The following is a 12,459-nucleotide window of genomic DNA, read 5'->3' on the forward strand; positions in this document are numbered from 1 at the left end:
TGATAAGCCTAGTTATCAGTTTTTCATAATCTGTTTTTGCCCACCACCACACTTACATTTACATTTAGTCATTTAGCAGACGCTCTTGTCCAGAGCGACTTACAGTAAGTACAGGGACATTCCCCCGAGGCAAGTGCGGTGAGGGCCACTTGTTGCAGCCTAGTAAAGACGTCAAGAACCAGAGCAACAGGACATTCTACTCGCTACATTTCTCATAAAGCAAACACAAGGTTCTCTAAGCATTGGCTTAAATATTATAGCTCTGGATAAGAGCGTCTGCTAAATGACAAAATATAATTAAGTTTCATTCTGATTTGGTAGTGTTGCTCCGAAATGTACATACGTGATCACTTATAACCACCTGGAATGTGCCTATGCTAAATAAATTAAATGGTAACAACTCAAATTGGTTGCCAATGAATGTGCGGTATGTAACGGCTGAACAATTTAATTGGAAGTTTTTGGATGTGCAGTCAAGTGAGTCGACACATTATTCAAATGAGTTTCACATTACCTCCACACAAATTAATCAATTTCAAAATTATAATGTTTCAGTTCATTCATTTATGCATCTGAGCGGTCATACTTCCGACTCGACTAAAGCCTGTCTATCAAGCTATGAATAGTCTAAATTTCCACTCCTGCAAGATGCACTAAAATACTTAATTGCTGCGTGACGGTTGCAGAAAGTGATCCTACTCTCATTAAAGGCTATACATGACGTCAGTGCCCTCTGGCGGTGAATCGTTACCTCATTGGACCGAGCTTTGAACAGGTTGATATTATTTAGAATGTTATCAAGCCTTTATTCGCATCTGGAAGCCAAGCTGCCCAACTGCTAAGAAAAACCTGAAACAGGGCTTTAAAGTCTCACGCATTTGCCGTGAGACTCACGCATTTCAACCGTTTCTCACTCTGAGAAGTAAGGGATAACTTGTCCCGCTATTATATACAATTAATGGAAGAGTTGTCTCGAGTTATACAGAGTTAAAATCCACTTACCAGCCAAGCAGAAACATCATCAGCACCACTGTTGAAGTGCCATACACAATATTTGAGGATTTTGCATTGTATAATTTTGAATTCATCGAATTTATATTCTAATTTTAATGGATAAGCTCCTTGCAGTTTTAGACAGATGTGGAGACGATGATGAAGATGGAATGTTGAGGTAAACAACAGTTGTACAAATAGGCATACAGATACTGCAATGTACCATCATACAGTATCATGACCTTGATGCATTAGTTTGGTTGAGCATCAACATTTCACCACATTAGTTAAAAACAGTAATCAGGCTACTAGAACATTTTAATATTCCTTTCTGTCAAACATAGAACTAATTATATCCTTGTGTAACTAAAGTACTGTATGTACAGTGCATCAATCACAATGCTCAACTGACAGCAGAAGAGCAAATATTAGCATAAAACACTGAGGACAAGACAGGGTGGAAAAGACAGGTGTTTCAAACGTTTTACTCAGAGATGACGATATTCAAAAAGGTCCCATTAGATGTGGAATTACATGCAATTAAGGTATCATCTCTTGGTTGTAGATTTGTTCTGGACCTCTGTGGTCTGTGTGGTCAATGTCTAGGATCATGTACCATGGCTTCAGAAGATTCCAGTTTGGTCTTGATGGGGAAGCAGAGAGTTGGTGGCGGCTTATCTCACCAACGGTTGCTCTGAGCAGCCGCCTCCTCGTCCACAATTCGTGGAAGTCTGCCGCTAGCCCCGCCTTCCAGGAATCCGGGCCTGGGTGTTTCTGAGAGCTTCTTCTTGCTCTTGATCAGGTCTGGATGTGAGAGACATTAATACATGGGAATACACGGTGATGTCAATGTTGATACTTTCTGATATTATCACAGGACACACACACACACACACTGTCGTGCACATATAGCAGCTCCCTGCATACAGTAGTTATTTTAGTCCCTCAATGGAGGTGTCACACATGACTCACCTGAGATAGCCAATAACATCTTTCTTCTGGCCCCAAACGTGGACACGCCCACTTCTTTCAGGTCTTCATCAGAAAGAGTGAGGAAAGTCTGGTAATCAATCTGAAGAGACAAACGGTGACGACTGGTTCAATATGTGTGTATCCTTCTGTGTGTGTGTGTGTGTCACGTAGTTTGTACCTCCTGTTGATGGAACACGTCTATATATTTTCCCAGGCCCAGCTGACCCAGCAGCTCAGGAAGGTCATCTGTCGGCGGGGGGGAGGGGCTGCTACAGGCCCCGCCCGGAGCCCTGACTAAGGACAAGCCCTCAAAGTAGTTACTGCAGCTCACAAAGCTCTCGGCTGAAAGTCCGGGGTGACGAGGTCAAAGGGGAAACAGTAACAACTTTGAGATGAAAATGTAAACATGTAATTGTATGTTTCACATACAGGTATATTCTTAACAGACAAGTGCAAAAACGTACCACTTTTGTCCATGCGGGCTCCATTAGCCAAGCACGCAAACGCTGGAAAGGAGGAGGTGGAGGAAGAGAAGTTGGAAGGGGAAGAAGAGGAGGAGGAGGTAGGAGAGGGAGAGAGGGGGGAGGAGGAAGAGGTGGACCCTCTTCGGTCTCGCCAGTTCTCCGAGTTGCTTCCAAAGTACCCTCTCTCCTTCCCAGGCAGGGCCCCCCATGTCTACAGACAGAACGAAAGAGAGACAAAACGACAACTAAAGGACAGGGAGAATTGAGAGAAGAAGGGAGTGAAGGATGGACGGGTTTACCAGAAACTGTATAAACCTGATCATCTTGGTTACAGGTTCCTCTTCACTTTTGTATTTTAGTTCACAAGTTATCCTTTTTTAGAACAACCTCACCCTCCCACCCTCCATCCCTGAGGCAGAGTGGAAAAGACAGGATGGATAATTGGTGCTCACAGTTTCTCCCCCTTCTGTGACTCTTGTTAGCACTGGAAGCAATGAGAATAATCATATTTCTAAACAAGCTTCTCCTCTCTTCCACTGTCCCCCCCCCCCCCCCCCACACACACACACACACACACACAAACACACACCCTCCAACTAGTAATAACCAAGTTCTCAGCCTAAACACACTATCACATTTCGAATTCACAGGTAAAAAAAGAAACAGCAAACCCAGGCACAGGCCGCTCCCTTTCAGATTCATTAGAATTACTTGGTTTCACCCTGTCTGGCTGCAATAGTTAAAACATCTGCTTCAGGCACCCATGAGCACAGGAGGACTGGTTTGTGTATACCTGTGTGAGTGTGTGTGTGTGTGTTGGGGAGTGGGGCTGGGTAATTGTGTTTTCAATGCCCTGTTGCCTGAATGTGTGTGTGTCTGTGTTTGGACGGACTGTATGTGCATCTCTGTCATGTTGCCTGAATGAGTGCTTGTGTCTGTCTGTGTGTTTTTGCTCTACCGGTGTTTGACTGGTGTTGCTCAGGTAGGGCTTGTAGCTGCGGCGGCTGATGTTGCGGAGCTCCTTGAGCGCCTCTGCAGGCATGGATTTGGAGAAGCCCAGTCCGCTCCACGTGTCAGTGGGAGTCCGCACCTCCGTCACCACAGGCTTCCTCTGCATGGCTGGAAGATAAACAAGCACACGTTACAAACACAAACTGTAGATTTATCCATGAACAGACAGTCATAGATATTAACGCTCACACTCGCATGACTCGCACCTACTTGAAACGCACTAGGCTGCTGTCCTAGCGTGGCTTAGCCCAGGGCTAGGACCAGATCCTGTACAAGCTTTTATGACTTGTGTCCAGGAAACAGACGCACACCATGATGACTCTACATATTAGTTTGCAGCCTAGACACAATTTCATTTACACACACACACACACACACACCTCCTTTGGCAGATAGAGGTATAATTGGTGAGCTGTGTTTGCAGGTGTTGAATAATGCAGACAGATTAGTGGAGTGGTGTTCCATTTACTGGTATGTAGCCTGCTAAATGAGGTGCTGCAGACACTGAGGCAGAGACTGAGGCAGAGATAGGATACTAAGGTAGAACCTGAATGGTCAGTTAGGTTTGTGTGTATGTTTGAAACAAATGACACATTGTATGACAAAGAAAGAAGTTTGAAGAGAAACCAACACCAACGTGAATGTCATAAATGGGTGTGTCTCATATACATACATCTGGGTATCTTAATGACCAGGAAGCAGATGGCTCATTCACACTGCTAACTTATAATCCCATGAACCTTCACTGAGGGAATTTAGCACCATTTGGCTGAAAATCATCAGAATATCCCTCATTCTGAATATTAAGTACAAGTGTGTGTACGCGAGTGTGAGCTCATGTATTAGACTAGAGGGTGTGTATTCAGAGGGAGTAGCAGTGATCCTCTATTATAACTCTGGCATGGGGCACCCTGTAATTGGATCCCCTTCATCACCTCTCTGGCAGAATGAAACACCTAAATGGATCCCCTCTATCAACTCTCTGGCTCTGAATAGCCCAGTAATGTGTTTCCTCCATCCCTCCATCACTGCTTTGAATAATAAACAAAAGCTGCCTTGTCTCCCTTCAGCAGACAGTGGAAGTGACCTGTACACTTATACGCCATGAAAACCAATTTGGCCAGGTGCAGCAGCTGAATAGGTCCCCTGAATTTGCCATGGTGGGCCAGTGCCACACTTAAATGGGTCCCTCATGGCAGGACTCTTCTGCAGGTCCAAAACAAACAAGGCCTGTAGGTCTGGATGAGTCTTGACCCAAAGCAGGACTTGTTTTCCCTTTTGGGGGGACCTAAGATACATTTTCAGGCAAAAACTGTTTCACCTGTTAAATTATTTTGGGTGTGTTCCAGAACGTACAGCAGTGCATTCATTAGTAAACAGTTGGCTTAGAATCTCAGTCGGTATGTCTAGAGGCGCCAGCCAGGCAAAGACACATAAAACATGTAAAACCTTGGGTCGCCAGCAGCTTCTTCTTCTCATAGTCGTAATCCTGCAGAAAAAGATAAGAAAAAGAAACAGGAAATGGAGCAGGTAAATAAAAATGGAAATTCAATTAATTTAATATCTCTTCTGACTTCCTCATCCCCTTTGGGAAAGGGAACACGATTTGCTGAGCGAACAGATGCTGATTAAAGCTGGCATTTCCCGTTGTTACCGTGGAGATAAACTTGTTATCCCCTGTGGAAACCTTTGATTTTAGGGCAACACAGGGCAGACAAACAAGACATCAACAGCAACAGCAATGTAACCAAAATCCAATTCTCAGGATTTAATTTTGTGAGGGGTCAAAAAACAACCAGTCACTTGGTAACACCAGCAATGACTTGTCGTAAGTCATGGCAAATTATTTTTAGAAACACAGAGTAACTGTGACAACATGATTTTATTCATTTGATTTATCAAACTTAGTAAGACAGTGCAGTAAGAGCGAGATCCAGTTAGACTTGATGATGAAATTCTAAAACTTGGGTCAGTCCTCACCTCAGCTTTAGATGTGTCCTCGAAAACATCCTGAATGTGAGTCACGTCTCTCCTCGAGCTGTGGCGTCTCTCCCTCCTCCCTCCCTCCTTCTCCCTCCTCCCTCCCTCCTTCTCCCTCCTCCCTCCTTCCGTATCTCCATTCATTAGTCTGAAAGAGAGGACGGAGAGACAAGGTCAGGTCCCATCCACAGTGGAAGATGAATTTGATCAAACCTAGTTACCCCTCCAGAGTGCTCCCGAAAAGAAACTGTAGAAATGATGAGACTCTCTCTCTCTTTAGCAATAGTTCATGACAGTCTATATTAGAAAGTATGACAGTGTAGGTATAAGAACTGATTGTAAAATCACAACGTTAGCAGTTTTCTTTTCCTGGACTACTGAAGGACCGACCAGAAGGCTAAATGTGGATTAATAAAAGATTTGCCTTCATACATTTCACATTTATTTTGTTCATGCGTGTGAGCTTATGTGTGTTTCTTCTAAAAGGTACCTTAGGGTCACAGCCTGCCCCGTGGAGTGACGTCTCACCAGGCTGAGAACCCGGTGGAGCTCAGGACCCTGGAGACTCCCTCTGCGACTCCCCATCCTGCTCACAACCTCACTCAGCTCCGAGGCCATCGGCCCCGGGCTCTCGTCTTCCGATTGGTCAGACTGGTCCTCGTTCTCCAGGATCTGAATAAAGAGAGGAGTTCCATTAGTTGGTTTGACTTTCACAACATCGGTTTGGTCTTATTTTAATGGTACTGTAGATTCCTCAGACCTTCTCGAGGTGGCGACCATCAGTTCCTTTCAGTCCCATCCTAACCTCGTCACATGGAGGAGCTAAGCCAGGTGGCGGTGAGGGACGATGCTTTGTCTGCAGGTGAGGCCTAATCCCTGTCTCTGCGGAGGGCATAGAGCCTGTAGGGACCGTTGAGATGGCTTATGTAGATAGAAACTGTGTTAGACTTAACCATCTCTCAGTGAGAAAATAACTCTATACAGTACACACACACACACACAATCACTTAGTCACTTACTCTGATCAGACAGGCGGAGTTGTTGCAGCAGCATGCTGAGCCAGTAGTTGGTCAACCCGTTTCCAGGCAACATGGGGTCAGGGGTTAGTTTAGTTGTCATGCCAACCTCTGCAGAGTCCAGCCCCAGCAGCAGGTGTCGGGCCTCGTACACACTAGAGATGTTCCTCTCCAGGCCCTTCACCACAACAGACTGGGAAATGTCCCAGACAGGGGAACATGTCATTACCCATATGTCATCAAAAACTACAATTCCCAGAAAATAGGATCCCAGAAAATGTTTAAAAAAACATATGAAGGTACAAACTTTGTAACAGCTGAAATTACTTATAAACTGCTTGAAGAGAAAACTGAGCACGTAGGGAGAACTGTAACATGGGTAATACAGTACCTTAGCTGTCTGTTTGATCTTGGGTTTGATGCTGATGAAGACGCCCAGGTTTTGCATCATCTGAGCCAGTTTACGGGCGTCAGCCTCACCCTCCTCCCGCATATCGAACATCAGACACACTGGCAGACAGTCCTGCAAGACAACAGGAAGAGAACACACACACACAACTAAGGTACTGATTGGATACAACCTCTCAATATACACCCAGACTCTGGAATGCACTCCCCCCTCACATCTACGATCAGAATGAAACTATCATGTGTGTTAATATGTCATTCATAAGGATGAAATAGACCGTCACCAGCTTCTACCCCCACCCTTCCGCCCCTCACCATGAGCTGCTGCCTGGCCTGACACACTCCCTCTGGGCTGCCCTGGATGAGCAGGGAGGGGGTGCTCTGAGGGGCACTGAGGTCGGGCAGAACAATCTGGGTCTGAGTCTGGTGCATCACGGCCAGGAAGTGGACCCCGTTCTGGCCCAGCAGGAACAGGTGCTGCTGGGAGGTCACGTCCAGCTGGGAGGTCACCACACCTGTTACCCCTGCCTGACCCCCAACTTCTGACCCAAGAAGCAGCTCCATCAGCACGCACACCGCCTTCTGGAATGGGCGGGCGGAGGGAAAGAAGGAGAGAGGGAGAAGGAGCAGAGGGAAGAGGAAGCACGTTGTGCGAATGAGAGTAAAAAAGATGGATGAAATGAAGAAATGTGATCCGTCTGTGGGATTTCCCATGATCCTGTTCCCATGATCTTTATAAGAGTGTTTGTATCTGGTAAATACATTGAGTATGTATACATGTATCTAAGTATGATTGTATCTGCAGGCACATGCATGCGTATCTACAGCTATGTGTGCCTCCCACAAACCTTGACTGCCCCGGCATTCCCCAGCAGGCCACGGACCACGCAGCAGCTGCTGTAGAGAGGGGGCTGGGCCCGGAAACTGACGCTCACCCCTAGCGCCTGCGCCACCTGCTGGATCACTGGAGATGCTGCATCAGGCAGTGCCGGGGGAACTAGGCTCACAGGCAGGTCAAAGGTCAGAACCAAGGGCTGGAGGTCCTGGGAGGTAAGGAGGGGGGCAGAGCACAAACATTAACAGAGAAAGGCACGAAAGTGTATGCAACAGTAAACATACAGGCACATGAACACTCTAGTATAAACAACAAAGAGAAGATGACTCACTCGTATTCTTCTCCTGGCTGACTCCACCCCTTGGACTGGCCCAGCAATGGACACCTGGGACGTGATTGGACAGAAGGAGCATTACCATACCTGGGTGCTATGAAATATGCACTTGCAAAGGAAATTAGTCCAGTTACTAGGGGAGAAGCTCATGGTAGCAGCCATGTAGCGACACTGCCTGGAGGCTATGAGACTATCCCTAAAGAATCACCATTAGATTGTAAACAGTAACCAGTACAGCAACTGTACCGGGTCGCTAAGTAACCATGAGCAGTTGCTAGGTGACACATACCTGGTTGCTCTTCTCGCCGGTGATATTGTGGCGGTTGGAATCTGGGAAGTGTATGTGGCACAAGGTTACCTCCATCACCTTCTTGATGTTCCCGCCCCCTTTCCCAATCACATGAGAATGCTCTGTGTGAGCAACATCCATCTTCAAAGTCACTTTGTTAACCTTAAGCAGACGAAAGCAACGTTTCAGCACCAATTCCTCTAACTTTATTACAGATATACGGTCTGTTCAGGAACTGTAATCTCCTTTCCCTTGAGGCAGTTAAGAATAAGTATCAATTCAGCAGTTTTATAATTCAAGGGGTGGTCAGGTGGGAGTTTCAAACAGCAGGATGTGTGAGTTCAATCTTTTTGAAGGAGAAAATGTTTGGTCTGGACTTTATCGAGCACAGAAAATTGAACGGCCCAGTTCACCTTGGTCTCCAGAAGTTCTAGAATCCTCTTCTTGGCTTCCAGGACGTTAGTTCTTTTCCCTTCCACTTTCACGTGTGGATCTAAAGCCCATCCACAAGTCAAGAAATGAAAGGAATGTCACATTCATGTATAATTCTAGGCAGTGGCAAAAGCACTGGTTACCCGACTGTCTGCAATACCCCAGATGTTGAAAATATATAGGACACTTAATCATCTTAATGAAGTCTAACAGGCCTAGGCAGGTTATTATTGTAGGTTATTATGATAAAGCCAGACCCAGATTGTCCAGAACCAGAGTCTCATGAGTTCTTATCACCTTTCTTTGACTTGGCACCCATCTTGAGTTTGGACGGCCACTTCACCTGGGTGTCGGTTTCTGTCATTACCTAAGAGGGAGGGAGGAGAGAGAAAAAGGAAAGAAACACATGAATGTGAAAGGAGGAAAAAGGAAAAGGTACCAAGACATTTACTGCGAGAGCAACACCAACCTATACATCCCGGAACACACACACACATTACCCCAACCCACACACACACACATTACCCCAACCCACACACACACACATTACCCCAACCCACACACACACACATTACCCCAACCCACACACACACACATTACCCCAACCCACACACGTACACACACGAATACAATGGATTATTTGCATACCAAAGAAGGAAATCACCACCTCCATAACAACGGCAAATTGCTTACTTACGATGTGTGTGTGTGTGTGTAGAGTAAGAAGATTTGCTGGTATCATAAAACACAGAATCGTAACGGTCTTTCTGTGGCAATCGCAGAGGCAATTGCAGAGGATTCAGATTAAGATCAGTTTTTCAAATTGTATTCCTTATCTCTTTTTTCCCCTTAAAGGTGTTGAGAGTGTACCTTTTCAAAAAATGCTTCACCTGACATGCCATCTACATGCTTGGGGGCTGAAACATAGAAAGAAGAAAAGTTAAAACTTCCTGCACAACATACAGTACATATATATATATGTAAGTATCAATACAATCAAAAGATACACACAAATAAATGTCCACAAAGAACAAACATATTTAAAATGTATACTACATACATATATTGTACTATATTCATTTAATGTAATAAATTTAAATTTAAGTGAAAGGCATGATAGGTAAACATTCAAAGAGTGGAGTGTAAATATGCCAAACTACTTTTATTAGCTGGAAGGGGGAGGGAGGTGGTAGCCCCGTAACGCCTCCCGCCCTTCCCATCATCACCATGGGTTACTCTGTCCAAGGCCAAAGAATGAGACAAAAAACAGTGGTGGTGGAGGGGGGTATGGGAAGCACCCAAAATCTAACCCAAAATACAGCTTATTGCGTCAAAGGTATTTGACTGACGCAAAGACTCCCTATAACTATCTGCACAAACTAGAAAACGTAGCCCGCAGACTTTGACAGATAAAGGACTTGTAACTGCACACCCATCCAGCTGTACTGTATTCAGACACACTGTTTTCTTCAGACTTTTTGCCTCACTTAGTGACATGCTGTGACGCTAAGTACCTCCCTAGAGAGGAGGTGTTCCATTTGTTTGTCAAATCTCTCTGGTTCCTTTTTGAGCTATTTAACTCCCTCACAGCACTACCTCTATATTTCTCTTTCTCTCGAACATACACACAGAGAAAACGACATGTATTGTTAACGTGGAGAACACTTTTTTAAAGGCTGTTGCATCAAGGTTGTAGTAGGCTGCAGAAGAACACCCACTCGCTCACTCCTGTCAGGGCGCTGCACTTTGATACCCTACTGAGGTGTTCATCACGAACCTGCCACTCAGACATGACTTCCTGACATGCATACAAAAAGCACACACACTACTGCTTCACTGTCAGAAATGATTACACAAAGGCAGCTGTTTTGTCTCTGAGCTCCACAGCTCTGAATAGCAAAGGACCATGGATCATAAATAATGGCCACCCAGACTGATGCTTTACTGTTGTGGTTATTGGGAGTGACAGGAACGCAGACTCCTTGAGTGTGAAGAAAAGTCTGACTGATGGCAAAAGCAGAAGTTTCCCTGGGTTTTTTAAGAGAGATGCAAACGGAATCAGAAGCAGTTGGTACTCTCTTTAACCCTATGAGACATTATTTAGTGTGTGTGTGTGTGTGTTACAGCAAGCTAATGATTAAGTTTTGGATCTATGTGCTGGCTGTAGTGTATAGCTGAGTTGACTCTGACAGCAGAAGAAACTATTGAGTTAGTTCTGTACAGGACATGGTGAGGCCCTATAGAGGTCCCAGGTTACTCACCATACAGCATGTTCTCCAGCTTCTTCCTGTCGATCCTGAACCGCTCCTCGACCCAGTCCAGGTCCAAAACATCCCGACCGACGGCCTCAGGTCCGGGGGTAGACTGCCCCCCATCGTCCTCGTCATCTTCTTCTTCCTCTCTGTCGCCACGGCGCAGGAAGGGCGTCTGGGTCTGGTTGTGGTTCTGCTCGGGGATGGGTCCTGAGCTGGGTTCTGGACTAGGTTCTAGGTCAGGCTTCTGCGTGTCTGCCTGGGCCAGCACAGGAGAGCTTTCCTCTGTAGTAGTGGCCATAGCACGACTGAGCCTCCGTCTGAGTGTCCCAGGAGACAGAGAGAGAGAGGGAGAGAAGGACAGAAAAACAGGGGGGAGAAGGGCAAGAATAAAAAGCCCCCCCCCCCCTTTCATCCCCTGCCTCCTCAGATGCATACAGAGAAATGCATACTTGCCAGTACACACACACACACGCACGCATGCACACACACACACACACACACACACACACACACACACAGTAACCCAGAAAACATATTGATGCGCACAGACATAACTCAGTGGGCCACACTGCTTCGGAGAAGCTTTGTGATGTGAGACACATGGACAAGCATATACAAATAAAACAGCTTTATAATACATATAAAACTCTAGATTATGTGATACTGTATACTTACTTAACTTGGGTAAAGGAATATTAAAGCATATTTTTCTGGGGCATCTTAACTCAATGCATTCTCTGTCTCAACAGAAGCTTTCCAAATAGTTCTACGCACCACAAGACAGAGACCAATACTGTAGAAGCACACACACACATTCCATCTGAGCACGATTTTGTGCAGGATTTAGGTGAGGTCCAGAGAGAGCAACTCCGGAATAAGGAGGTAAAGGGGCTTGAGATTCCAGAAACAAAGGAAAGGAGGGAGGGAGGGAGGCTTTAGAGGGTCTGGATGTGTGAGCAGGGGTGGGTGGGGGTGTTTGGGGGAACAATGCCAAGGATAAAGGAGCCACTCCGCTAACTACCAGCCCCAGAGCTGTGTTTGCCACTGTTGCTGGGCAACTCGATTGTTTACGAACAAAGCGGGCGGTGAGAAAGTAATAAACTTCCTCAGTAGAGCTAGGACAGGGAAAGTAGGAGAGGAAATAAGAGAAAGTGAGAGTATCCACCCCACTATTCAAAAGACTTAACTAACAGAGATCCTGGAGACACAATCTATAATTGAAAACTACTCAAATTTAATCAGATTCTGCAGACACATTTCCATATCCCTGTGGCTAATAGTACCTCAAGCGAATCAACAAATTAACGGAACATAAATATTCTGGTCTGCTTCAAACTAGGATTATTTGCCTCAAGCAAAATATGCAGCATGTGAGATGAGATGACAGCTCCCAACCACAGCATTACCATGGAAACTGGTCAATGACTGAAATCATGTCAAACTTGACTTACACAAAACACACACCACCAC

General features: G+C 45.5%; 1 protein-coding gene across 1 annotated transcript; it reads right to left on the minus strand.

The window, feature by feature from the left end:
• Positions 1–1,087: 1,087 nt before the first annotated feature.
• Positions 1,088–11,336, minus strand: bicc2 (bicaudal C homolog 2). The gene is made up of 19 exons (XM_047051623.1): positions 10,996–11,336; positions 9,605–9,651; positions 9,032–9,101; positions 8,716–8,795; positions 8,303–8,464; positions 8,011–8,064; positions 7,693–7,887; positions 7,160–7,426; positions 6,828–6,959; positions 6,440–6,629; positions 6,181–6,320; positions 5,911–6,092; positions 5,421–5,568; positions 4,890–4,929; positions 3,388–3,548; positions 2,430–2,640; positions 2,144–2,307; positions 1,966–2,065; positions 1,088–1,797 (listed from the first exon to the last, which is right to left on the minus strand). Exons 1-19 carry the CDS (start codon positions 11,285–11,287, stop codon positions 1,673–1,675), a joined length of 2,760 nt encoding a protein of 919 aa, XP_046907579.1. The 5' UTR covers positions 11,288–11,336; the 3' UTR covers positions 1,088–1,672.
• Positions 11,337–12,459: the final 1,123 nt, after the last annotated feature.

The sequence above is a fragment of the Hypomesus transpacificus genome, unplaced genomic scaffold (genome assembly GCF_021917145.1).
Source record: "Hypomesus transpacificus isolate Combined female unplaced genomic scaffold, fHypTra1 scaffold_160, whole genome shotgun sequence".
NCBI lineage: Eukaryota > Metazoa > Chordata > Actinopteri > Osmeriformes > Osmeridae > Hypomesus > Hypomesus transpacificus.